Here is a 24,449-nt window from a genome sequence, read left to right as displayed (position 1 = left end):
CGTGTCTGCCGCTGGCTTCCCCCTGCAGTGTGGTCTCAGAACGCAGAGGGCCTCTAAAAGTCACCTCGTCCCCCCCCCCCCCCCCCCCCCATTCCAGGACCCGAGGCCTCCTGAACGGTCGGGTGAACCCTCCAGAGGCAGGGCTCGCCCGTCCCCCGAGGGGAGCTGGTCCCGTCCTGGCCGGCTCCATCTACACACCGGCTCCCGACCCCTTGAAGGTTGGTGTCTGCTCACGGCTCCCTGTCCCCCGAATCGACCAGCCTGCTGTGCGCGCCGGAGAGCGCGGGGTCTGTGAACGGCTGGGTCGGGGCTCCTGCCGCCAGTGCAGCTCGGGTCTCCTTGCGTGGCCCCCGCGCCCCCCCCACTGAAGAGGCACAGGTAGGAGAGAAGCACCCAAGAGGCTGCAGGAACGAAGGTTTCCAGCACGGTCGGCTGCCCCCCCGGGGGCCTTCGGGAGACGCTGCAGTGGGGGCGGGTGGCCGCGCCGGGGTCTCTGACACCCTGCCCCCCGCCCGTCGGGGCTGCCCCCGGCCCTTCCCAGGGGGAGCCAGCCGTCCCGCCTGGCCCGCGGCCAAGAGTCCACCGTCCGAGTCCACTGTGGAGTGACACGAGGTGGCTGGCGTCCTCACAGTTTCTTCTTCCTCACCACGGGGATGGGCACCACTTGGAAGATTTTGGCACCGTGGTCCTCAGTGTCCAGAGTCACCCAGGTGGGCCGGAAGCTCCCTTTGAAGCCAACGAACGCCATTTTCTCTGGAAAGCAGGGGTGAGTCACATGAACAGAAATCCCAAGAGAGTGGCTCCCGCCAGGGCTCCCATCGCCCTTCCCTGCAGGCATTTCCAGGCGCCCTCTCCCAGCCGCCCCGGGCTCTGCCCCCCCGGGAGCAGCTTTGCGCCCGATGACGTCATTTGCGAGGGGCACACAGGGTCTCACCCGAGCCTCCGGTCGGCCGTGCGGGGTGGTGGCCCCGCTTTGCACAGGAGGCCCCCCCGGGGCCCCGGCCGCCTTCGGGCTGAGCCTCTGATCACCAGCGAGTCCCTGCGCCTCTCTGAAGCCCAGCGTCCCCCGTCAGCCAGCGAGTCCCTGCGCCTCTCTGAAGCCCAGCGTCCCCCGTCAGCCAGCGAGTCCCTGCGCCTCTCTGAAGCCCAGCGTCCCCCGTCAGCCAGCGAGTCCCTGCGCCTCTCTGAAGCCCAGCGTCCCCCGTCAGCCAGCGAGTCCCTGCGCCTCTCTGAAGCCCAGCGTCCCCCGTCAGCCAGCGAGTCCCTGCGCCTCTCTGAAGCCCAGCGTCCCCTGTCAGCCAGCCAGTCACATGAGGGATGATGCTCAGCTACAGGACCTCTCCCAGCTCCAACATGCCGTGGCTTTGGAAGGACTCCGTCCGAGGGTTCAGAGTAAGTGGTGCAGCCAGACTAGACGAATAGGCCCCCGGCCCCACGCAGCGAGCCCTGCGTTGCATTCGGAGCTTAACCGAGGGAGGGGCGTGGGGCTCTCTGTCCACACTCGGGATCGGCCCGGCCTGGCGGGCGGCACACACGTGCCACCTCTGGGAAGACGCCACTTAGATCACCTCACCTACGTCAGCTTTTGGCAAGAGGGTCTTAGTTAAAAAGGCAGAGGCCCCAAGATGAGTCCAGGATTGAGCCCGAGAAGATACTTCTCTGTTCTTGGGGCTCTCTTTTGGCTCGAGGGAAGGGCCTTCAGGGCCTCCGGGCTTTCCCGTGGGAGCTGCCAGGAATTGACGTCCCACATGACGGGCCACGAGCTTTGATGCTCCTCACAGGATGGCGTGGCAGCTGAGCTCCGGGTTAGAAGCGTTCGGATCCAAATTCTAATCTTGGGCAAGTTACTTAAGCGTCTGGTTCCACCCCAGACGGAAGCAACGGCACCGTGACCCGTGAACGCGCGGCAATCGCAGCGAGCTCAGCAGGTGCACGGCCGAGCACCACGCGTGGACCCCAGCGGACGTTAGCGTCTGCGGGCTTGTTCCGCCTCCCTCCCAGCCTCCCCTGGGCTCCGCGGTGACGGTGACGAGGGTCTTGCTGGGCGGGCTTCCCTGTGGGGTCTGCGCTGGGCTTCACCGCAAAAGCACCGAGGGACCTCGGACAAGCCGCAGCGATGCCTCGGGCTTTCGTTTCTCCGTCCCTCCCTACCTGGGCGTACGAGCGTCCAGCCCACCAGAACATGGAGGACAAGGCAGAGCCCCGCCTGTCCCTGTAGCGGGAGCCGGGACGGGGGCAGATCAAGCCACTTTCCTGCTGATGCTTTGGTTTAACAAGGGGAGGGGGCCCGTGCTGAGCGGACGGGTGAACAACTCAGGAAGTGGCTTCCCGTGTCTGGTCACACGTTGGGAGGAGGCTGCTGGCGTGTAGGGATGGTGAACGGGCGGCATCCGGCCTGCACATTCCGGAAGGCCACCTAGTGTCGAGGACCCTGGGGTCTGGTGGGGAGCACTGTGGTCTCGGCAAGAGGTAGCAGCAGCCCGCACACCAGGCATCTGGACTTCCGTGTAGACCCCTGGTATGGAGCGCTTACCTTTCAACCTGAGGTTCTTATCTGCGCCGAGCTTTTCTAACACTCGGGTCCACAGGCCCCTGGAAGTGTATCGTCCCTTCGACACCACGAGCACAATGGAGCTGCACGAGAGGAGGTGTCAGAGGCCAGGAGGGGAGAGCAGGTAAGGTGGGGGCAGTCAGCCCAGAGGCCAGGAGGGGAGAGCAGGTAAGGTGGGGGCAGTCAGCGGCGCCCAGAGGCCAGGAGGGGAGAGCAGGTAAGGTGGGGGCAGTCAGCCCAGAGGCCAGGAGGGGAGAGCAGGTAAGGTGGGGGCAGTCAGCGGCGCCCAGAGGCCAGGAGGGGAGAGCAGGTAAGGTGGGGGCAGTCAGCGGCGCCCAGAGGCCCGGCTGCGGGTTTGGGGAAAGGCCACCCGTCCCTCGTGCCGAGCGGACCAGCTCTTTCCATGCTTGACCCACATCCCGGCCTCCCTCCCACACATCTGGCCGCAGTCGGCACCCGGGGACCTCCCCACACCTGCTCTCAGCTCGCTCGCTGCCTGCACGTGTGTCTGTCCCCGGAGAGGACGGGGTAGGTGCACAGAGGAGGGACTTCGGCTTGCGTTTATTAACGCGAATGCCCTCAGCCCATTGGGTTGGGACCAGATAGAAACATGGCGGGAGAGCAAGCCAGAAGCTGGGGTCACCGCGTGCTTGGGGAGCGTTAACCTCCACGTTCACGTCACTTTCTGCTCGGTTTGCACATGGGAGATTGGGGCGAGTTTACTAGGCCCAAGGGGAGTCGTGCTCGGAGGCGGGGGGCAGGGGCCTGGAGCGAGGCGTGTGCCCAGCCGGACGGGCCCCGACTTGCAGAAGCCCAGCTTGGGGGCCCGGCGAGACTCTCTGCTCCCGGCCTTGGTCGTGTTCAGGCCCACATGTTGGGAACACAGCCTCACGGTGGCAGACTCCGCGGGGCCGGGACAGACAGGCGAGGTGAGCACCTCCCCCCCAGGAATAGCAGCCCAACGGGCTCCCGGCTCACATCTCACAGGAATCCCATAACCACAGACCACAGTCCAGACGCGGGAAAACCAGACAGGGTTCTGGAAGCCGCAGTCACCCCCGTTTGTGTCCCTTCGGGAGCAGAAGGAACACCCTTCAGATGCACCGGGCTCGTCAGCCCTAGGTTACAGGGAGGGGAGCTGGGGCTGCCTGGGGACGAGGCCCCAGGGGACGGCAAGGTGAAGCCAGCAGAGAGAGGGAGCATCGCACACTTGTTCTCGGCACCGGGCTCGGGCGCCGTTCCCAGGAGGCCATTTCGTCATCGTTCCAGTTCAGAGGAAAAGCTCACGTCCCTTTGGCACAGCTAGGCCTCGCTGCTCGGGAGAACCCAGACAAAGGTCGTGCCCTCTAGACTGGGCTCTGGGTTAGCTCCCAGGAGCGGGACGCAGACGGGGCTCCTCGTGCGTCACAGCATCCTGATGGGGCCAGAAGCCTGCACGCTCAGAGGTGTCCCTGTCTGCCCCGTATGGGACTGTCACGGCCTGTGAATGCCTACACTCGTCAGCACGGGGTATGGTGGCAGGGCAGAGGCCGCTCCGACAAGCCACCCGGACTTCCCACCGTGCCAGGTCGTGGCCCCTGAGAGCGAGTTGTACCCCCCGTTTAGCGAGAAACGCAAAACCGAGTTAGACGTGGCCCCGACGCGAGGAAGCGCGGGCCCTCGCCCGGGAGCGGCCGCGTCCCCGGGGCTGCTGAGACTCGTGTGTTAGTAGAGGCAGAACTTTGTGGTTGCGTTGGAAGAGACCTCACCAAAGAGGTGCGCGTTAGATTGGGAAGGTGCCGGGAGTTGCCAGGGATTTCTAGGAAAGGGCACAGGAGGTGCTGGGGGGAATTCAAGCCAGCAGCTGGCAGGGAGGCCAGGTCAGGCTGGGGCGGCAGAGGCCTGGCCCGTCAGGAGGTTGAGCCGGAGGGCCTGCTTCGCAGCCACAGGCGGGCCGGGCCGGAGGGTGAGCGGGCAGGTGGGGGTGCGGGACCCGGTCACAGAGGAGGAAGGAACAGGGGAGTCACGCAGGAAGCCCAGACCGTGGTCCAGCCGTCTGCAAGGTTCAGGCCCACGAACCGAAACACGGTGAACGGGAGGAGGGGCCGGGCTGGGAGGCGACGGCCAAGGGCGAGGTTGGGTTCCACGGGAGACTTGTAGCCCGTCAGACGTGGCGGTGCCGGGAGAGGTGTGGGCCAGAGAATTTAAGAGCCACCGGCACTTGGATCGCATCGAAAGCGTGGGCGGGGTGAGGTCATGCTGGGAAAGCGTGTCGTGGCCGGGGAACGAGGCCAGGGCCAGGCTTCCCACTTGTAAGCGGGCAGCCCGGCCGCCTCGGCCTGACCTACATTCGCCGCCCCGCGCCCGTTAGGTCGTCAGAGGCGCGGGCAGACCTCGAACGCGCCCTCGGCGCCCCCAGACCGGACGCGATGGGGTGGGGGGGGGGGGGGACGCGCGCAGACTCACTTGTCGGGGATGGCCGCCACGTGACTGAACAGCTGCCACGGGACGCCCTGAAGCATGGTGCTGCCGAAGCTCGTGTGGCTCACCACGTGCCCGCGGCTGCCGTCGATCGCCACCATCTGGATGCCGTCCTCGGAGCTGGGGTACCTCGTCCCGTCCACCTGCAGGCCCAAAGCAGCACAGCTGGGAGCGGGCTCGGGGCGCCCACGTGGACCCTGAAGCCGGGCGGTCCGTGCAGCCGCTCAGGGCACAAAACCCTCTCCGAGCGGCTCTCCGGGGCCCTCTGTGTGGGTGGGCGCTGGGAAAGGGACCTTACTTGGCTGCAAGGTCTGCGCGGATGTGATTAAGTTAAGGATCTTGAGATGAGGTCATCCTGGATTTAGGGCCCGTCCTAAATCCGGCGATGGGTGTCCTCGTAGGAGGAAGGAAGGGGCGGTGTGGGGCCCAGACACCCAGGGTGAAGGCCGTGCGAGGACAGAGGCCGATGCGGGGGCGGGTGGGGGGGCACGTCCACAACCCGGGGGACGTCAGCAGAGGCCTCGGGCAGACGGTCTCAGAGCCTCCGGGGGGACCCGGCCCTGCCGAGCCCCCGCTTTGAGGCTTCCGTCCTCCAGGATGGCCAGAGAACAAGTTTCTTTTGTGGCGGGCAACCCTGGCTTGTGGTCGTCGGTGACAACAGCCCCGGGACATAACACCGCCTCCCCCTGCGTCCAAGCAGCGCCCCTGCAGGGGCCGGAACCACTCACCTCAATGTAAGCCACGTCGCTCAGGAGGTGGAAGAAACGCTCCCTGGAACTCTGCATCTTCACCTCCAGGAAGCGGTCCTTTGTCTTCTGGAAAGCAAGTAAGACCGGCTGCCCTGGCTGGGTTGGGGGCGGCATGGGCACGGCCTGACGGGGGCAGCCGCCCCCCTCGCCTCCCCGCACCCCCGGCCACCCCGGGACCGGACGGGGGGGCCGAGCGGGTGTCCGGAAGGGGCCCTAACGTGACGGCCGCTCACCAGCTGGGCGCCACGGAGCTTCCTGGGCATCGGCACGTCCACCACCGCTCTCTCGGCGAACCTGGGGTAGGCGGTGGCCGTGCAGTCGCTGACGCCCGCGTTCTTGGGGATCAGGGCCTTGATCCTGATTCGCTCGCAGCCTTTCACGGAGCAGAAGGCGAACCTCTCCCTCTCGTTCTGGGCTCTCAGCTTCAGGAACAACAGCCTGCGTGCGGGGACCGCGGCCGGGCTCGCTCATGCGTTCGCCACCCTCCTCCCCCTCTGTCTTCACGTCACCTCCCAAGCCCCACGCTGGCCCCCGCGGTGAGACCCACGGGCCTTACAAGATGGCCACCAGGCTGTGTCTGCCACGGGGTCACGTGTGGTCCGAGAGAGAAACGAGCACCCGGGCGTCAAAGCTCGCAACGCCAACGGGGACCGTTTTCTGGGCACGTGCTCCACGCAGGCCGGGAGTGGACACGCCATCTCGCTTAACCCTCAGACGGTCCCGTCCAGTAGGTGCCGTCACCGCCCCGCTTTCTCGGACTCCGAGCGGCTGACTGACTCGGGACCACACGGGAGGACGGTCACAGAGCCGGGCCACCCCGTCACTGTGCCTGGTGAGGCGAGCCTTCCTCACTATACTTTTCTCGAAACTGCATCTTTTCCCCGATTGTTGGACAGGACTAGACGCCGCGGGGGTGGTGCAGGGGGTCGGCCGATGAGGAAACCGAGGCACTAACTTAGGACTTGTCACCGTTCCTCCTGCTGAGAAACGACCTTCCAGGCTGACTCCCATGCCTGCAGCATTCGAAAGGCTGTTCCCGTGCCGACCCCTCTCTGGGAGCCGCCTGCGCCCGGACGGCCCGGCGAGCTGGGTTCGCGCCATGATGCCATGACCTCCACCCACCGTCGCACAGCCGGTCGTGCCAGGGAAGCACCTGGACGCGCAGAGGGGCCGATCGAGACTTCAGACGGGCCCCAGGTATCGGGAAAGCCCAGTGCTTTGGGTCCTGTAACCCGGCTCACAGCCCCCAAGGGTGTCACCGAATTAAAGCACAGCCTAATCACCACCAGGCACTGACGGTGGGTGTGGAGGTCGGCCTGCAGAGGCTGGGCTCCCCGGTCCGCCCCTCCGTACCCTGAGTCTTGGGGGTACTCAAGGGGGGCACGCTGGGGGGCGTCCGTGATTACGCGGTGCCTCCTGGGGCCGGCAGGCACGCCTGGGGACTTTGTCGGTTGGCGCTGTCCTCCAACGGTTCCATCAGCCTAAGTCTCTGTTCCCTCTTCACCTGTGGCCTTGTCTGGCCCACGAGTGGTTTAGAATTTATGTGAAAACCGGGTGCTATTTATTTCCCCCCCAAACCTAGCATTTTACTAATGCCTCTGATTTTCAAATTCTAATTTTTCTCTCATCAAATTGATAAGACCATGTCTGAGAGAGAGAGAGAGTGCCCCTGCCAGGTATTTCCTTATCGCTGATTGCAATCAAGAGAGGGAACACGGCCATCAAGGGATCCTTTACGGCCACTCCCTAGGGGGATGGCTGTAAGCGGCCTCACCGCTCGGACATTGTTGGCATTCCAGAGGCGTTGGACTTACTCTCTTTTTCAGGGAGGGGACCGGACAGCTCCCTATTCTCCACAGACACTCCATCCCTGTCATCCCTCCACTGAGCAGCGCCTAGTGCCGTCCAGCAAAGGGTGAGTGACGGCTCTGGGGACAGGTGGACCCGGGTTCGAAACGAGCCGTGCCAAGGTTGTGCCGTGGCCTCGGGGCAGGACCCCGCTATTTCCTCTGTCCCTTCTTTGTCCCCTTCTGGACGAGGGATGATGTCATCTGCTCCCCCTGGCTCGGGAGGATCCGAGGGAACGGACTGTGTCTCCTCCGTTTAAGGAAAAGCTGCTTTTGCCTTTTGCCTGAAATGGGCCTATTTCCTCCCATCCCCGTGTACGGAATGTTTACCCCCAGCTTAGCAGCTTGGAAAATGTCACTGGCGGATGGAACCTGAGTTCGGCCCCTGAGTCGAAGCCCCTGGGAAAGCGTTCTCCGTCAACGGCAGGTAACCCGGTGGGGGTTGGCCTGCTGGGAGGGCCAGGGACGCGGCCCGGGGCCGAGCCGCCCTCCCGCGGCCACGGCGGGGGTCCTCACCCTGAGTCCTCGTCCCAGTAGTAGTGGCCTCTGCCCGTAAAGCTCTGTTCCACCTTGTCCATCTGGAGGGTCCGCACGAAGGTGCCCGTCTTGGATGTCTGCTTCAGCAGGCGGTTGTGGACGTCGGACAGAATGGAGAAGGACGTGCCGCGGGGGTAGCAGAACCCCACTCGGATCCAGTCGCCCCTAGAGGCGGGGGGAGGGGTCAGGCCACAAGCAAGGGCATCCGGGCCACAGAGAGTCTGGGGCCCGCCTGGAGAGAGACCAGAGAATTCTCCCCCAGACGGCACCTCCGTTTCTGCTGGGGGGGGGGGGCGGGGCGTAACCATCCGGCTGCCAAGTGTTGGGGGCGGGGAGCGTGGCTGGCGGGGCGAGGGGCTCCCTGGGCGCCGCCCGGGCCTAGGCCGGGGTGCTGCCCTGCAGCTCAGCCCCTCCTGGTCCAGCCCGGTCTCAGGGCTCATTTCATCTCTTTCGGTGTCATTTTCTACATCTGCTTGGCGTCCGTGTCCCAGGAGCACGTGACAAGTGACAGGCACAGACAGCGCCCGAACATCGACGCCGGAGGCCAGATCCGGGCTGGAATGCTGTCGTGCTGCACCTCGAGGGGACGCTGGCCCCCGCTCCCACGTGGGGCGTAGGGAGGCCCGCGGAGCCAGGCTTTCTGCCCGAGCCCGGCCGCGCCCGGGGCAGGGGGGCTCCGCCCCGGGGCTCAGATTCTGGACTACTGGGTGCCCTCGGCCCCTCTGCAGGGGTGACGTGGGCCGGCCTGCGGTCCCGAGGCGTCACCGCTGCCTGGGGCTCCGTCGGAGCGGCTGAGCCCACTTACTTGTTGAAGTTGATGAGCCAGATGGCCAGCTCGGCGGGCGCCGGCTGGTCCCAGTGCACGGTGTAGCCCTTCTGCAGGGCGACCACCGGCTGGTACTGCTGGTAATGGGTGCTCCGGGCCAGGGCCCCCTCCAGGTGGAGGGGGCGGCTGGGGAAGTCGTTCTTGATGATCTTCATCCGTAGGTTGCTGGTCTTGTAGGCCTGAATGTACATCTTTTAGGACCCGAAAAGGAAACACGACAGGACAGTTACAAGGGATTATTCCAGAGCGTCTGGTTAACATCTGACAACGGGCCCCGCTTTCAAAGGAACGTTCTCGAGGAGCCCTTTTAAGGATGCGTGAATGGACGGCTGGGGGTGCGGCCATCGCCGTTCTGCGCGATCCCGCGGACACCTTCTCAACAGAGGGCTCCGTCTGGGACACAGCGGTGGAAACACGGGAGGAGTCTCCTTAACAGTCAGATGGCAGACTCCGGGGAAGGGAAGGGAGGGGACGTGCAGGGGGGAGGAGAGCGAACTGGCTAATCTTGTGCGCGCAGCCCCCTCGCCCCCGCTGCTGTCCTGCCTGCGTCTGGGAGGCAGCTTTGGGCATGCTCCTTCTCTGTCTGCCTCCCGAGGTCTGGCCCCCGTGGCCAGGCCCCGTGTCACTACGCCCTGCACGAAGGAGTGCCGTCTTGCTTCAGAGAAGTCCCTGAAAGCAAGACTATGAGCTCTCGGGTCCCAGGGACCCAAGAGCTGCGTTGTTTTGGGCCCGCCTCGGTGGAAATCTTGGCGTCCTGCCCTGTGGCACGGCCCCTGTGCAGGTGACACCACCATGGCCGTGGCCAGCACAGTAGCACAAAACTGGGCACGTGGGAGGGAGGGGTGGTCTCCCCAGTACTGCCTACGGGACGGAAAGAGGAGCTTTGGCTGCCCGTGGCACGGGGCTGTCCCGAGAACCAAAGCTTTAAGGGTATGTTACAGCACGGCGAAAGCTGTAAAGGGAAGGGGGGAGATTATGAGTAATAATGAAGCAGTAGCCGGTCAGGAGAACCGGGCAGGTGCTGACAAAGCTTTTGCACAGAAGACAAGCCCCGTGTGGGAGAGACAGGGTGCGGGGGAAGATCCAGGCCTGGTTTCGCCAGCACCCTCGCCTCCCTGTGCCCACCTGGCCCTGTGGCCCCTTCCCCTCTCTGGCACCAGCTCTCTCTCCCGCCTCTCCCGGACCCCAGGCCACCTTCCGGCTCCTTTCTCACCCACCCTCCAGTCCTGACGTCCACAGTGTCTGCCTGTATGGTGGTCTTGAGGACAGCTTCTTCATACACGTCCCCTGCCGGCCCCGGGACTCCCCTCCTACTTTAATGCTGCCGTTTTCCTGGCTATCTTCCCTCTTGCTCGTCTATTCACCATCAGCCAAATAATAGCTAATGCCAGCATCGTAATAGCTAGCTGGTATTTTCGGCTCTGTCGTGTCCCAGGTGGTGTTCCCCACGATGGCCATTGGCCACATGTGGCCCCCAAGCCCCGGAAACGTGACCGGTGTGGCTGAGGACCCACCTGGGTTTTAAATTTTGATTCATTTAAACCCCAAACCCAAAGCAGTGTAAGAGATTTTCCCACTGCACGTGACTTTATCCTTTTGGGGAGGTAGGACTAGCTTTCACTTCGTCGAAAATCTGCATCCAAACTGAGCGGGCTCGAAGTGGAAACCGTGTCGTGGATTTCAAAGACTTAGGTACTTTTCCTGGATGTAATTTTTCCTCCTCTAACGATTTTTATAAATCGATTGCGTGTTGAGATGATAGGATTTTGAGTACGCTAAGTTAAAATATATCATTACGATTAATTTCCCCTGTTTCTTTTTCCTTTTTCACAGGGCCTCTGGAAAATTTAGGACCACGGGGCTGGTTTGCGTTACGTTTCCGGCGGGTGGGGCCGGCGACGCACTTTGCATCCGTCATATGAACCTTAGGCCCGCAATCTCAGAAGGAGGTTCGACTATTATCCTGATTTCACGGATGAGGACACTGAGGCTCCAACAGTCACCCACGGGTCTGGTTCCACATGTGTCCGCGTCTTTGCACTGACTCCAGGCACTGGGGCCTGACTTGAATCCGAGCGACCTCCCAGTGCCCTCCTCCTAGGCATTCTGCTTTCTGGCTGCAACGTGGTTTTCACTTTGATTTTTTGAAAATGCTACCAGGTGGGGAGGAGAAAGAAAAAGGAAAAGAGGAGGAGGAAACCTGACTCTCTCTCTCTGATCGGCATGGAGCCGGGCATACGGCAGGCGCTCGCTCCTGCTGAGGGGCTGGTGACACCAGGGGTGCCCTTGCTTCCCCACCTGTGCGTAGCGCCCGCTGCAGATGGCCCCTCTCCAGTCGGGGACGTTGATGCAGTCCGGGTGCCGGACCAGCCAGTTGTCGTCCTTGGTGAGGTAGGACCCCGGGTACTCGGACACAGAGCCGTCGACATCATGGAACACGGACGTCTTATCCCCATCCATGTCCAGCTGGTTGAACCAGGGCCCCGGCTCTCCGAAGAACACTCTGGAAGTAATCTAAACAGAGCGCCGGGAAGCGAGGCTGGGCCGGAGGCGAAGGGAGACTGCAGCCCGCTCACCGGCCTCCACTCCAGACCCAACGCATTCGTTTGGCCTCTGCTCACACGAGGCCTGGCTGCTGTGGGTGACCCTGGAGAGTGCTCTGAGGCGCGGGCTCAAAGCCTGCAGAGAGGAGGGGGCACAGGAGTGTGTGTGTGCGCGCGCGTGCACGAGTGTGAGAGGGGGAGAGAGGCGTGTGCATGAGAAAGCACACACACGTGGGGCGACGTGTGAGAGGGGACCGTGTGCTGTGTGTCTAAGAGGGGGGTGTGTGCACCTGTTTGAGGAGGACAGTCTGTCGACACGAGCCCGTGGCGGGCTCTGTGACTGACCTCCCCCAGGCCTCGGTGGCCCGAGTAAAGAAATGAAGTCACAAGTTCTCACGCCTTTCCCTTCAGCCCGCCGGCGCGAGGCAGACGGGCAAAGGGCAAGACCAGAGGGGAGGAGAAGGAAGAAAGTTCTGGGGGATCCAGAGCCCAGACAAAGCAGCCCAGGTCCCTCCCAGCCTCAAAGTGCCACCCTCCGTCCCGCCCTCCTCACCCCCAGCTCTTCATTGGCACCTGTCTGTGCGCAGGAAGACCCCATTTGTGGTGCCCTCTCAGAGAGACATGAGCACCTTGGACACCCTGGGATTGGAGATTAACTGACCAACCCAGGTGGCCCTGTCAGAAGGCTCCATGTTCAAAACCGAGGCCTGTGGAGAAACAGCCCCAGGACCTTGCGTCTGGAGGGAGGCTGTGCTGAGTCTCTGGGGGGGTTCGGGGCAGGGTGAGGGCAAGTGGGACGCAGCCAGACCCGACCTGTAGGGCAACCTACACTTGTACTTTTCCAGCTTGGATGCAGACGGGCTGGGGCGCGGCCCAGCCTGCTTGGAGGAAGTCGTTCGCTCCCTGCGGTGGTGGCAACGGCTCAAACTCCAGCCCCGGGGGACTTGTGAATCACCGCCCGAAGTCTGGATTTGCCCAGAGCCTGCCCCAGCACCTCACTCACCGGGACATCCTCAAAGGCAATGTTGGTCACATTGTTATGGGGGCAGCTCTGCCAGGCGTTGTTCAGCCGGAAGGCCAGGGCACTGGTGTGCCGGCCCTCCAGGGCCACAAACTTGCGGAAGGTGCAGTTCTGGATGTTGATGGGGCCGTCATAGAACTGAATTCCTCGGATCGGAAAATTCCTACAGAGTTAAGGAAGTGAGAGGTCAGCCTGTTGGCCACGTTACGCCACCGAGTTGTTTGCACCCTTCAAGGCGATGGAAACAGAGACTTCCTGGGTAAACCGTCCTGATCCCCACCTCCTGCCACTCCTCGCTGCAGGGCATTATTGATTCATTCATCAGTTCATGAGAAAGTATTTATAGACACGGTAAATGTCAATAAATGCTAGATGACTTGATGGATGGATGGATGGAAGGAAGGTTGGATGGATGGAAGGAAGGAAGGTTGGATGGATGGGTAGATGGATGAAAGGAAGGAAAGAAGGAAGAATGGATGGGTGGGTGGATGGATGGACGGAAGGAAGGAAGGGTGGGTGGATGGATGGATAGATGAAAGGAAAGAGAAGGAAGGATGGATGGGTGGATGGATGGATGGAAGGAAGGAAAGAAAAGGAAGGAAAGAAGGAAGAATGGGTGGGTGGGTGGATGGTAGGAAGGAAGGAAGGGTGGGTGGGTGGATGGATAGATGAAAGAGAAGGAAGGATGGATGGGTGGATGGATGGAAGGAAGGAAGGAAGAATGGATGGGTGGGTGGGTGGATGGTAGGAAGGAAGGAAGGGTGGGTGGGTGGATGGATGGAAGGATAGATGGAGGAATGGATGGATGGATGGAAATGTGTTTAGTTGCTGGCTTGGGGGTTGGGGAATCGTCCTCTATTCAAACACTTGCCCCAGTTTTTCCATCCTGTTAAGAGTCATTGGGTAAATACCATAAATACTCTGTAGAATGCCAGTATTGTGTCCCTTGGGAGACTAGAGCCATTAGTCATTATTTAGTCTCAGTTGCCATAACCATTTAATCAGATTAAGACCCAAATGGGTTTCCTCTGAGTAAGCCTTTCAATTGTGAATCCGTTGGGTCTGGAAAACAGGCGAGGGGGAAGACCGAACGGAAGGGGATGATGCTGTAGCGAGATAACGCGTGTGACCTTTCAGAGCATGTAACCCTACAGGAGCGGCAGGCCCCACTGGGAAGGCAAGACTGTGGGCTGTCAAAGGACCCCAAGAAGGCTCCGATCTCCAGGAGTCAGGGAGAGGATGGGAGGCGGAGGTAGAAAGGACCGGAGAACGGGCAACTTGGCTCAGCAGAGGGCGGGGACTCAGAGACTCCTCTCCTCTGCCCTCGGACTCCTGCACGGGGCCTGGCAAGGGCCAGCTGGGCTTCTCGGTGACCCTGAATCTAGGCCGGTTTGTTCTGGAAGCCCAATGTGCATGGTTCTGCTGGTATCTGTGCTTCTGGGCCAGGTCCCCTCCTTCCACAGCTGGCATGAAGGAGGGAGGGCAGAAAGAGGGAAAGAAGCATAGAGAAGGGTCTGTCCCTGGGAGGATACACCGCAGCCCCCCGTCCTCTAACTGGGGCTCCCCTCCCCACATGCAGGTCCCCCGCGAAAGCCCGGATCACACCAGCCTTGGTGTGTGCCTTCAGTCGACACCAAGGACTTCCCGCGTTTCCGCATCTTTAAAAGCAGTCGATTCGCGTTGGCGCCTTGAATCCTGGTTCTCAGGGGGTGCCTCTGGGCACTGTTCAAGTTAAGCTATCTTGGGAACCAGCCACTCTTACTGGCTGTGTATGCAAAGCGTATGCTTACTTTTCATCTAAGCCCAACCCAGGACCATTGCGGACGAATCCCTTGTGACCAGGAGGACACGGTCCCTGCTCACAAATGCCGCGTGAGGGACTTGCCTGGTTCAGCAGAACTGTCGGGCCTCCATAAACAAACTCAGCCCTGAAAGTCATCAGAACATTCCGGCCCCGGAGGCCTGGTAACTCTCAGCAAAAAAAGGCCCAAGTACGCAGATCCAGAGTTACTCATAAACACCATCCAAAGGGGCTGGTCTATCGCTGCGACCAGAGACCAGGGCTCCCAGACCACTTGCGCCAAAGGAGGCCGTGGTTCTGTCCGCAGAATCTTTGCAAAGGCGCACGTCCACTGGGGTTGGGAGCTCCGGGCCCGTGTCCTGCCCACAGAGGCAGGGATTATATTTCCCCGGAGAAAGGCTGGGGGGAAGCTCTGGGGGCAGGAGGGCTCTCGGCCCTCGGGGAGCAGACCCCTGTGCGTCTGCCTGGCTCAGAGCCTGGCCGTCGGGTTTGGGTTCACGTCTGAGCAGAATCACCATCAGACGGGGGACAGACGTCTCAGACGGGGGACAGACGTCCTCACACCGACCCAGCTGAGGCTCCCTCGGGAACTGACCGAGCCCCTCTGCTCTGTGAGCTGGTCAGCTCTCCCAGTCCCCCCTCCTCCAGCCGCCTGGCCAGCCTCCCCCCGCTTTGCCTGAAACACCTTCTGCAACAGAGAGCCCGGGACCCCTCAGGACAGCCCTACGGTTCTGCTGATGAACAGGCCTGGCCGTCAGACAGTTCTTCCCGCACTAAACTCCTTCTAACCGTGGGGCCCATGGGGAATGAGTTCCGTCTTGTAAGCGTCTGGAAGCCCCGACCACGTGTGACGTCGCCTCCCGTGCTGGTCCCCCTCGTCTGACCCCTGAACTCCTGACCGGAGTTCCCAGTCTGCGTGTGGCACAGCGCTGGGCTCTGTCACCTTCCTGGGTATCGTCCTCCAAGCGTGCTTTGGCCCATCTCTCTCTCCCCCGACCCCAGAAGTGGGTGCGATGCTCCGAGTAGGGTGCTATCAGAGGAACCCCCGGCCGCGGACCCCAGACACCGTAGCCCTAGAACCACCCCGTGCATCTGGACCATCAGGTCCCCCTGCCGACTGCCATTCGACACTGAACGCTTGATTTCTCTCTCCCGCTCTAGACCTCAGCCCACCGCCGGCCAACCTCCCTTGTTTCAGTGACTCCTCTGACTGGTAACTGACAGGGGGGTTCACAGTTGACAGGCGGAGATCTCCCACGAGCATCATTCCGTCTGTGGCTGCCACTCGGCTTAAGGCACGCAGGACGAGGAAGCCTCCGCGGCTGCAAACCTACTGGCCTATAGGGAGGGTCCTCCCGCTGTGGTCCAGGCCGCCGGGGCCCCAGATCCTGTTGTCCATCATCTCCGTCCCCACGTTGCCACTCTCGCCGACGAACAGGCTGTTCTTGATCTCCTGCTTGGAGCCATCATCATACGGGAAGGTCCCGCCGCTGTGGGGAGGAGGCGTCTGGAATGAGCCGTCTGCAGCCGGCTTCCCGCACAGGGCTCGGCACGAGGACAGCTGCTCTTACCTGGCCAGGGTCAGGCCGATGCCGTTATCAGCGAACCTGGGGACGAGAGCGGACGGTCAGAGCCTGCCCTCGCGCCAAGGCCAGGGACGTGGCCGAGGGCGGGACGCTTCCCTGTCCCTGGCGTCACATGTGGATACCGTGTGGGGAAGGGGCTGCGGGCTCTCCCACCCTGCGCGGCAAGCTCGCCTCCCGCTCGACGTCCGCTCGCGGACAGTGGCCTCCAGCATTGCCCCCACGCTGCTGACTCCAGGGCTCGTGGGAGGTTGGATCAGGGGGACGTGAAGGACCTCGCCACTCTCGGGGCCGGCCCCGGGTGACGGCGGGGTACGTGCGGGCGGGTTGCACTCCCCTTAGCCACGCCCACTCCCATTTCAGCCACAGCGGGAAGAACAGACGGACAGCTGGTGCCACGTCTCCCGGGGAGGCAGGCAGGTGCCGGCCCCGGGGCCCCGGGGGCCCGGGAAGGGCGGGACCCGGTGTCACAATTGTGCTGTGGCCCTGCTTTGGCGTCCCAGGAGTTGAAATTTCAAGCCCCGGTCCAACTGTTTCCTAGTTGTGTGACCTCCCGGGAAAGTCACTGAGCTCAGCCTCAGTTGACCATCTCTAAAAATGGAGATAATTTGCATCTTTGAGAAGCACAGTGAGGAAGGAAGGCAAATGAGGATGCTGCACGCAGCAGGTGCCTGGGACATGCTGGCCTTCTCTTCCTTCCCTCCTTCCGACGACTGGCTCCGTGGCCCGAGAGAGCCTCACCCCGTGGCAGGTACGACCCCCAGTACCCGGCATGTGCTGTTTTCAGGGGGCTCGGGGGTGGGGGCGGGTCGCTGCCTCTGCCTGGCCGGGGACTGACCAGAAGGCCGACGTCCGTGTGCCTGTTTCCTCCCTGCCCCGCTCTCCCCTCCCCCATGCGGGGGAGGCACCCCCCACCCCGTCCTCGTGTCAGGACCCCGTGCCCGGTCCTCACCGGCAGCTGTCCAGCCACACGTCCCCGCCGCGCAGCCAGGCCCCGTGGTCCTGGTTCTTGTAGGCGGTGAAGTGTTTGATGATGGCCGGCTCCCGGGGCTTCAGCGGGTCGGCATCCTGATGAGGGCTGTACCTGGAGCACGCCACGGGGAGGGCACAGGTGGCCGTGTCGGGGGGACGCCTCAGCCGACCCCCCTCTGGGCCGAGAGCTTCTCTCCGCACACACAGAAGCAAGGAGTCCTTCCTCCAGGGCCCCAGCCCCACGCAGGCTACAGACAGGCCACTGCTCTCGTCCGTGGGCACCGAGGAGCCCCCACCCCACCCCGCCCGGGGGGCGGGGTCAAGGCACAGCCCTAACTGGCCGGGCCCCACCCCGGCGTGCGGTATGGCCCCTGGAAGGAGAGTGAGCTGCCCAGCGGCCTGGTAACCTGGGGGAACCTTGGCCTAAAGCCTCTTCCGGAATCCAGCTCGTTGGCTACAAAACGGGGCACGGAGCCCAGCTGCTCAGTGTGTCCGGACCAGCAAAAGCCACCCGTCGGCGTTATCACGGACCCTAGTGCCACCCACTTCCGACGTAGACCGACGCCTCGGTCTCTAAAGGGCGCTGGTGTTTCTAATACCCTCGAGGTGTCGATGGCACCCGTGGAAAGCAGCCGCTGGCCTTCGGCTGAGCTCTGGATTGTTCTGGATTGCTTTGTGGGCACAACCCGCACGTCCCTTTAGACCTCGGCCCAACCCAGTCCTACCGACCGTGCAGGTACTGGCTTTGCTGAGGGATCCGGGAACCTCTAGAGATTTCTGTTTCCCTTCGGCTGCTGTAGCATAAACCCTAATTCAGTCTTTGCCCCGCTCGGGCTTTCCGCATCGGACCGCCAGCAGCTAGCTCACGGTCCAGGACGTAGAAAGTGCTCACCAGACACTGACGAGTGAGTGAGCGAACGAGCGGACGAACGAACGAATGAGTGGAGAGGACGGGGCTGGGTCAAGAGGTCAGCAGGGAGGGTGTGCGTCCCCACGGGTCATCTACCTGGCAGAGATGATGGACAGGAAGGGCCGCTTGTCCTTGGCAGAGGCCTCCGTAGTTTTGACCCCGTTGTCAATGATCATGCCCGCCTGCGGGGGAGGAGACGGTCAGGGACGCATCCACGGCCACGGCAGGTGGCAGGCACCTCGTCACGCCACGCACACTCTTAAACGTTCCAGTAACGCCGGCTCTGCTCTCAGGACGCATTAGTGGAGGCAAGGGGTCTGCAGTGAGGGAGGGGAGGAGCCCACGCTTCTGCTCTGCTCAGGGCGAATCTGAGGTGTTCACGAAGGAACCAAGAGGTCTGGGGGCTAAGTGTCTTGTCCAGGGCCACGGAGCTAAGTCCGTGACCAGAAGTCACCTTGCTTTGGGCGGTTACAAGCCCAGGCCCAACGTCAGGGGCTACGGGAAGTGTGTCTGGTGATTTAAAGGAAACACTGCACTTGAGACCCCTCCCCTGGGGCAGGGGTCTCGGTTCCTCCCACTGGACTCTCGGCCTCCAGGGAAGGCCCGAAGGCAGGTTCCCAGGTTCCCTTCTTGAGTAGCTGAGGCCACTCTGGCTAGAACATTCTTCAAGGGACTGACAGTGAGGCAGTGGTGGCGTGAGTAGAACACGAGGGGCTGGATCCCCGCTGCTCGCTCATGGGCCGTGACCTTCACCCTGCAAGCCTCAGCTGTGGCCTCCACAAGCCGGGCTACGAACACTGATTTCAGAGAATATGGCGGGAGGCTCGGTGTTGGCCCCGGTGGACGCCCCATACCAGGACCCTCGCTCACTGGGCACAGGGTCAGGGTTCACTGGAGGGGCACTGTGCCTGGGGACCCTCGCCCACTGGGCACAAAGTTAGGGCTCACTGGACAGGGCACTGTGCCCGGGGACCCTCGCCCACTGGGCACAAAGTCAGGGTTCACTGGACAGGGCACTGTGCCCGGGGACCCTCGCCCACTGGGCACAAAGTCAGGGTTCACTGGAGGGGCACTGTGCCTGGGGACCCTCGCCCACTGGGCACAAAGTTAGGGCTCACTGGACAGGGCACTGTGCCCGGGGACCCTCGCCCACTGGGCACAAAGTCAGGGTTCACTGGAGGGGCACTGTGCCCGGGGACCCTCGCCCACTGGGCACAAAGTTAGGGCTCACTGGACAGGGCACTGTGCCCGGGGACCCTCGCCCACTGGGCACAAAGTCAGGGTTCACTGGACAGGGCACTGTGCCCGGGGACCCTCGCCCACTGGGCACAAAGTCAGGGTTCACTGGAGGGGCACTGTGCCCGGGGACCCTCGCCCACTGGGCACAAAGTTAGGGCTCACTGGACAGGGCACTGTGCCCGGGGACCCTCGCCCACTGGGCACAAAGTCAGGGTTCACTGGACAGGGCACTGTGCCCGGGGACCCTCGCCCACTGGGCACAAAGTCAGGGTTCACTGGAGGGGCACTGTGCCCGGGGACCCTCGCCCACTGGGCACAAAGTTAGGGCTCACTGGACAGGGCACTGTGCCCGGGGACCCTCGCCCACTGGGCACAAAGTCAGGGTTCACTGGACAGGGCACTGTGCCCGGGGACCCTCGCCCACTGGGCACAAAGTCAGGGTTCACTGGAGGGGCACTGTGCCCGGGGACCCTCGCCCACTGGGCACAAAGTTAGGGCTCACTGGACAGGGCACTGTGCCCGGGGACCCTCGCCCACTGGGCACAAAGTCAGGGTTCACTGGACAGGGCACTGTGCCCGGGGACCCTCGCCCACTGGGCACAAAGTCAGGGTTCACTGGAGGGGCACTGTGCCCGGGGACCCTCGCCCACTGGGCACAAAGTTAGGGCTCACTGGACAGGGCACTGTGCCCGGGGACCCTCGCCCACTGGGCACAAAGTCAGGGTTCACTGGACAGGGCACTGTGCCTGGGGACCCTCGCCCACTGGGCACAAAGTTAGGGCTCACTGGAGGGGCACTGTGCCCGGGGACCCTCGCCTGCTGGGCACAAAGTCCGGGCTCACTGGACAGGGCACTGTGCCCAGAGACCCTCATCCACTGGGCCCAAAGTCAGGGCTCACTGGGGGCGGGTACCTCACCCTGCCACCTTCCCCAAGGCCCGCCCCTCCTCCTGTGCCCCTGAGTCCTTGCCTACTTCCTTGTAGGAAACCACTGTCCCTCACAGACCTCCCTGCTCTGACCTCTCCAGGCCCACCGCCCAGCTCAGGGGACGGCTTCTGGAGGACGAGGTCCTGACAAACGGCCCACACGCGCTGTGTCCTCTCGGCTGCCCACACGGCACCCCTGGCCGCTCCTGTGTGGCCCACGACGGCCTCAGAAACGCCTGCTCTGTCAGGGGGACACCGATGACCGGCAACTCTTCCTTCTCAGCTCCCTGGGGTGTGCCCTCTGCCCGTGCCCCCCGCACCCCTACAGGCCCCTCTCTGGCCCCACCGCCCGTATAACCACAAGCCGAGTGTGAGAAGGTTTCTCTTCTCACAGTCTTCTCCCCGGTTGACCTTTTTTAAACCCTACCGTGTCCGTTCCCCGCCCCCCCCCCCCAGGGGCCTCAGTTTCCTCATCTGCACTATCAGGGACTGGACAGAAGATCCGGACACGGGACTCTGTCCACGCACCGTGCCAGCGCCCCCAGCACCACCTGTGTCCCCAGGGCGGCTCCCCGGTCCCAGCCTGGCTCCCCAGCTCTGCGTCCCACGGCTCTGGTCTCCGTGCCGTCCTGGGTGGGCGTCCTCCACACCCTCGGGGCCCCGGCCCCTTCCTTGCGCCTCACTCAGCAGCGTCTGGTTTCCCCCCCGCCCCCCGCACCCCCCGGGCTCTGTGCGGAAGGACCAGCCCGCTTCCTGGAGCAAAAGCCAAGGGGACGGAGGAGAGGGGCCCGTGCCACGTCTCCGTTCCTTCAGAAGCGTGTCCTGACTGCGTCCGGCGCCCAGGCCGGGCCAGCCTGTCACAGCCGGCATCGCGCCCGGCCTCCAGGGGGGCGGCGGGCCTGCGCTCGGGTGTCCCCCCGCCGTCAGCCTGCAGGAAGGCGCATCCCGCCTCTCTTCCCGGCTCTGACCGGGGGCCGCGTCGTGTGGCAGGAGTGGCCACGGGACATTGTCGCTAAGAAGGCCGCTTTGTTTCCTTCCAGACCCGCGTCAGGAAGGCGGCTGGTGCCCGGCCGGAGCCCGGCGGCCGTCCGGCCCTGGCGATGTGCAGGCCGGAGGAGGGGGACCGGCGGGAGGCCGGGGGCGCGCGGTCTGGAAGGACTTACGCGGTAGTTGGAGTGTGCTCGGTTATTGTGGAACCTTCCCAGCGGGATGTGCTCGGAGTAACCTGGCGAGTACGTTCCCACCGACGGGCCCGTCGGAACGTGGTGAAAAATGAACCAGAATCCGGTTTCCTGTGGGAGGAGGGCACCGGGGGGGAGAGCCGCCGAAATCAGCCCAGCACACCCCTGGTCGGGGCCGCGGGCTGGCGCCAGCCCCCCACGGGCCCCCCGCCGCCCTCCCCCAAACACATCTCCGGGAGACGGTCCAAACTCTGGCAGATGCGTTTCGTGGGGCCCACCCGGGCTGTGCCGACCCTTCACAGGGTCCCGCTCGATCGGCCGTGGCCTCCAAGCGGCTGGATTGCAGAGTCCCCGTGGGGAACGTCCCGTGATGTGCTTGGCCCCTCTCATCTGGCAGCTGGGGAAGCCGAGGCCCAGAGACGGCACCTGGCCCGCTCGGGGTCCCCCGGACGGCGAGACGCAGGGAGGAATGGCCGTGTAGACGGAGTGCCGTGTTTGGGTCCCACACACGCCCCTGGGCACGGCAGCGCTCCCTGCCTCGGTTTCCCCACCCGCCACATGGAGGGTAGTGGCGCCGGCCTCGGAGGGCTGACGCGAGAATTAAACTACTTCGGCTTGGAGCGCTGGTGTGCCAGGCACCGCCCAGGCTGCACCCATTGGATCCCACGAGGAGTCGTTTCGATAAAGGGCTTTGATAGCCAATATGACGCAGCGACGGAGCCATCCGTCAAAAGCAAGTCCGTCCGCCGCCAGTCTGGTTTTTACGTCTCCGCCCCAGCGGAGCCTGAGCTGGGGCCCCGAACCCACACTCCGGGCTCATCCCCGGCCGCCGCCGCCTCTCAGCCCCCCACCTTCCCTTCTGCCCGGCCCGGGACCCCTTGCGCTCACCTCGGAGCCCGCGGCCGCACAGTTGATGAGGTTGTTGTTGGGGTTGGCCATCCAGAAGGTGGACACTGCGCTGCAGGGGGGGGGGGGGACAGAGATCGCGCGGGGTCACGTGACGGGCAGCCAGCTCCTGCGCCCCTCGTCAGACACTCGAGGAATCCTTAATTTACGATGAGACTCGGTTTTCTCGTTCGAGTGCGGTACATCTAAGCGCCTCACGTGCTCAGAATTTCCAGGGGGCCATGGCCCCGTGGGGCGGAGGCAGATCAGAGGTCACGAGTGCCCGGGAGAGGGGCCGTTACTAAGGGGGAGACCCCGCACCGGCGGGCGGGTCACACGGGAACCCCCGTCTGCCGGTGCCCACGGCCACACGCCCTCTCACGGGAGCGCCGTGTGACGTCGGCAGAAGCCGGAGGATAAGAACAGAGGTTCTCTGATGGACGTGAGGTGAGCTGGGGAAGTACAGCACGCCCTGCCCTCTGCACCCCTGCGCCCTCTGGCCGCGAGGCTGAAGACACCAGGTGGTGAAGGGCTGGCAGGTGCAAGCTTCCCAGAAGCCCCAGGGTGCAGAGGTCAGAGGCCGCCTGGGGCGGGGCAGAGGTGGGGGGGGATGCGTGTGGCCTGGAGACGAAGCCACTCACTTGCAGTCCTGCCGGGGCTTGGGGACATAGCCCGGGTACGAGTCTTCCGTGATCATCCTGCACATCTTGCTGTCCCGGTCGGAGGGGAGGAGGGTTCCAGACTTGACCAGGAGGCCCAGACAGTGGTCAAAGGTGTTGCGTTCCTCCGGCCCATCCTCCGTGAAGAAGCAGTGGCCCAGGGAGTTATAGCCCACCACGTCCTTGACCTGCAGGGGCCAAGACAGGAGGGGACACGTCGCCCAGCGTCCAGCTGCTCATCAGGCACACGTGAGACGCCGCCAGCCGTACGGCCGGTCCCGCTGGGAGCAGGGGAGGCGTGGGGAGGGGGAGGGACGAACGGCGACTTCGAAGCCCCTTCCCGCTGGAGGTGCTGCGGCCGAGGCTCCGCGGGGCGGGAGGGGACAGGGTGTCAGAAGTGCGTCCAGGAGGACGCAGGGACAGGTCACGTGAACCCGCCCTGGCGAGAACGCGGCGGCCCACAAGGACAGCAGGCGAGGTCCGGCACAGGAAGGTAGGGGGAGCGTCCCCGGGAGGCAGCCCGAGAGCCAGGCCAGGCCGTGCCCTCACCCGGGGGCCCGAGCCAGCCTCACAGCCCAGGAGGCACAGCCCGCGACATCTGCAGACTCGAGGGCCAAGAACCAGAAAAGCGTGCAAACCCCAGCTCGTCAGAACCCATCTTGGAATCCCGGAGTCAGCGGGGGGCGAGGGGCGCAGGGGGGAGGAGGAGCGGGAAGGCCGTTCTCAGGCCCCGAGAGAGCCGGGATGGTCCCAGGGCATCTGTCACACAGGCCCCCGGCCCCCGGCCCCCTTGCCCGCCGCAGATGAGCCATTCCAGCTCTGCCATCTCAGAGGCCCCTTCTGGGCCTGAACCCGCTAACATATCAGCCTTGGAACCAAGAGATCCTCAGGTGGGCCTGAGCCCCAGCTCCCTGCCCGGCGCCAGTCGCTCACAAGCATCTCTGGCAGACGGGCTCTGTGCTCCCCCTTGAATGCCCCAGAGACGGGACGCTCACCACCTCACGAGGCAGCCTGTCCACGGTGGGACCCCCAGGACGGCGAGAAGCACCTCGTTCTTTTTAACCGAGACCTGCCGTCCTCACCCCCACCCTGGGGCCTGACTGCCCAGTGGCGTCACCCGACGAGGACGCTCCTGCCTCCCTAGGACCGTTCCACTCACACCTGTTAAGTACCTACCGCCAGGCCCGGCCCGGAACATCCACACACCGTCCAGACACAGCTCCCCCCGCAGTACCGGGCACAGTTCGAGGGGCCGGCCCGTACTTGGTCGGATGTTTAGCGGCAACCCTGGCCTCCGCCCCCGAAGCCGACAGCACCTCCTCAGAGTGACAACAGGGGCACCTGGGCGGCCCGGTCGGTTGAGCCTCCGACTTCGGCTCGGGTCACAATCTCTCAGTCTGTGGGTTCGAGCCCCGCGTCGGGCTCTGTGCTGACAGCGCGGAGCCTGGAGCCTGCTTCGGATTCTGTGTCTCCCTCTCTCTCTGCCTCTCCCCTGCTCACACTCTGTCTCTGTCTCTCAAAAATAAATAAACATTAACAAAATTTGTTTTAAATGTCTCCAGGCTGATTGCCAATATTGCACTGGTGTGTGTGTGTGTGTGTGTGTGTGTGTGTGTGTGTGTGTGACAAAACTGGCCTGACTGGGATGCACAGATCGAGGCTAAATACCCCAACTCCCTCCCAAGTCATTGACAAAGCCTGCCCATTCCCATTTTTAGGCAAACATGCTCTAGAAGCTTCCGGAACGGGGACCCTTTGT

General features: G+C 63.5%; 1 protein-coding gene across 1 annotated transcript in view; it reads right to left on the bottom strand.

Annotated features, from left to right (window-relative positions):
- Positions 1-545: 545 nt before the first annotated feature.
- Positions 546-24,449, bottom strand: part of LOC122221398 (cell migration inducing hyaluronidase 1) — a 50,363-nt gene continuing 26,459 nt past the window's right edge. The window contains exons 13-28 of the mRNA XM_042940683.1: positions 22,673-22,878; positions 22,035-22,104; positions 21,129-21,257; positions 17,897-17,982; positions 16,871-17,002; positions 15,907-15,942; positions 15,670-15,825; positions 12,517-12,697; positions 11,269-11,484; positions 8,950-9,161; positions 8,124-8,309; positions 5,994-6,198; positions 5,740-5,826; positions 4,997-5,154; positions 2,534-2,634; positions 546-753 (exon numbers count right to left, since the gene is read on the bottom strand). Coding sequence (XP_042796617.1) covers positions 626-753; positions 2,534-2,634; positions 4,997-5,154; positions 5,740-5,826; positions 5,994-6,198; positions 8,124-8,309; positions 8,950-9,161; positions 11,269-11,484; positions 12,517-12,697; positions 15,670-15,825; positions 15,907-15,942; positions 16,871-17,002; positions 17,897-17,982; positions 21,129-21,257; positions 22,035-22,104; positions 22,673-22,878 — 2,289 coding nt within the window. The 3' untranslated portion in view covers positions 546-625. The remainder of the gene's footprint in view (positions 754-2,533; positions 2,635-4,996; positions 5,155-5,739; positions 5,827-5,993; positions 6,199-8,123; positions 8,310-8,949; positions 9,162-11,268; positions 11,485-12,516; positions 12,698-15,669; positions 15,826-15,906; positions 15,943-16,870; positions 17,003-17,896; positions 17,983-21,128; positions 21,258-22,034; positions 22,105-22,672; positions 22,879-24,449) is intronic.

This window comes from Panthera leo, chromosome B3, assembly GCF_018350215.1.
Source record: "Panthera leo isolate Ple1 chromosome B3, P.leo_Ple1_pat1.1, whole genome shotgun sequence".
Classification (NCBI taxonomy): Eukaryota; Metazoa; Chordata; class Mammalia; order Carnivora; family Felidae; genus Panthera; species Panthera leo.
The sequence above is the reverse complement of the archived record's forward strand: the minus strand, read 5'-3'. Positions and strand labels throughout refer to the sequence as shown.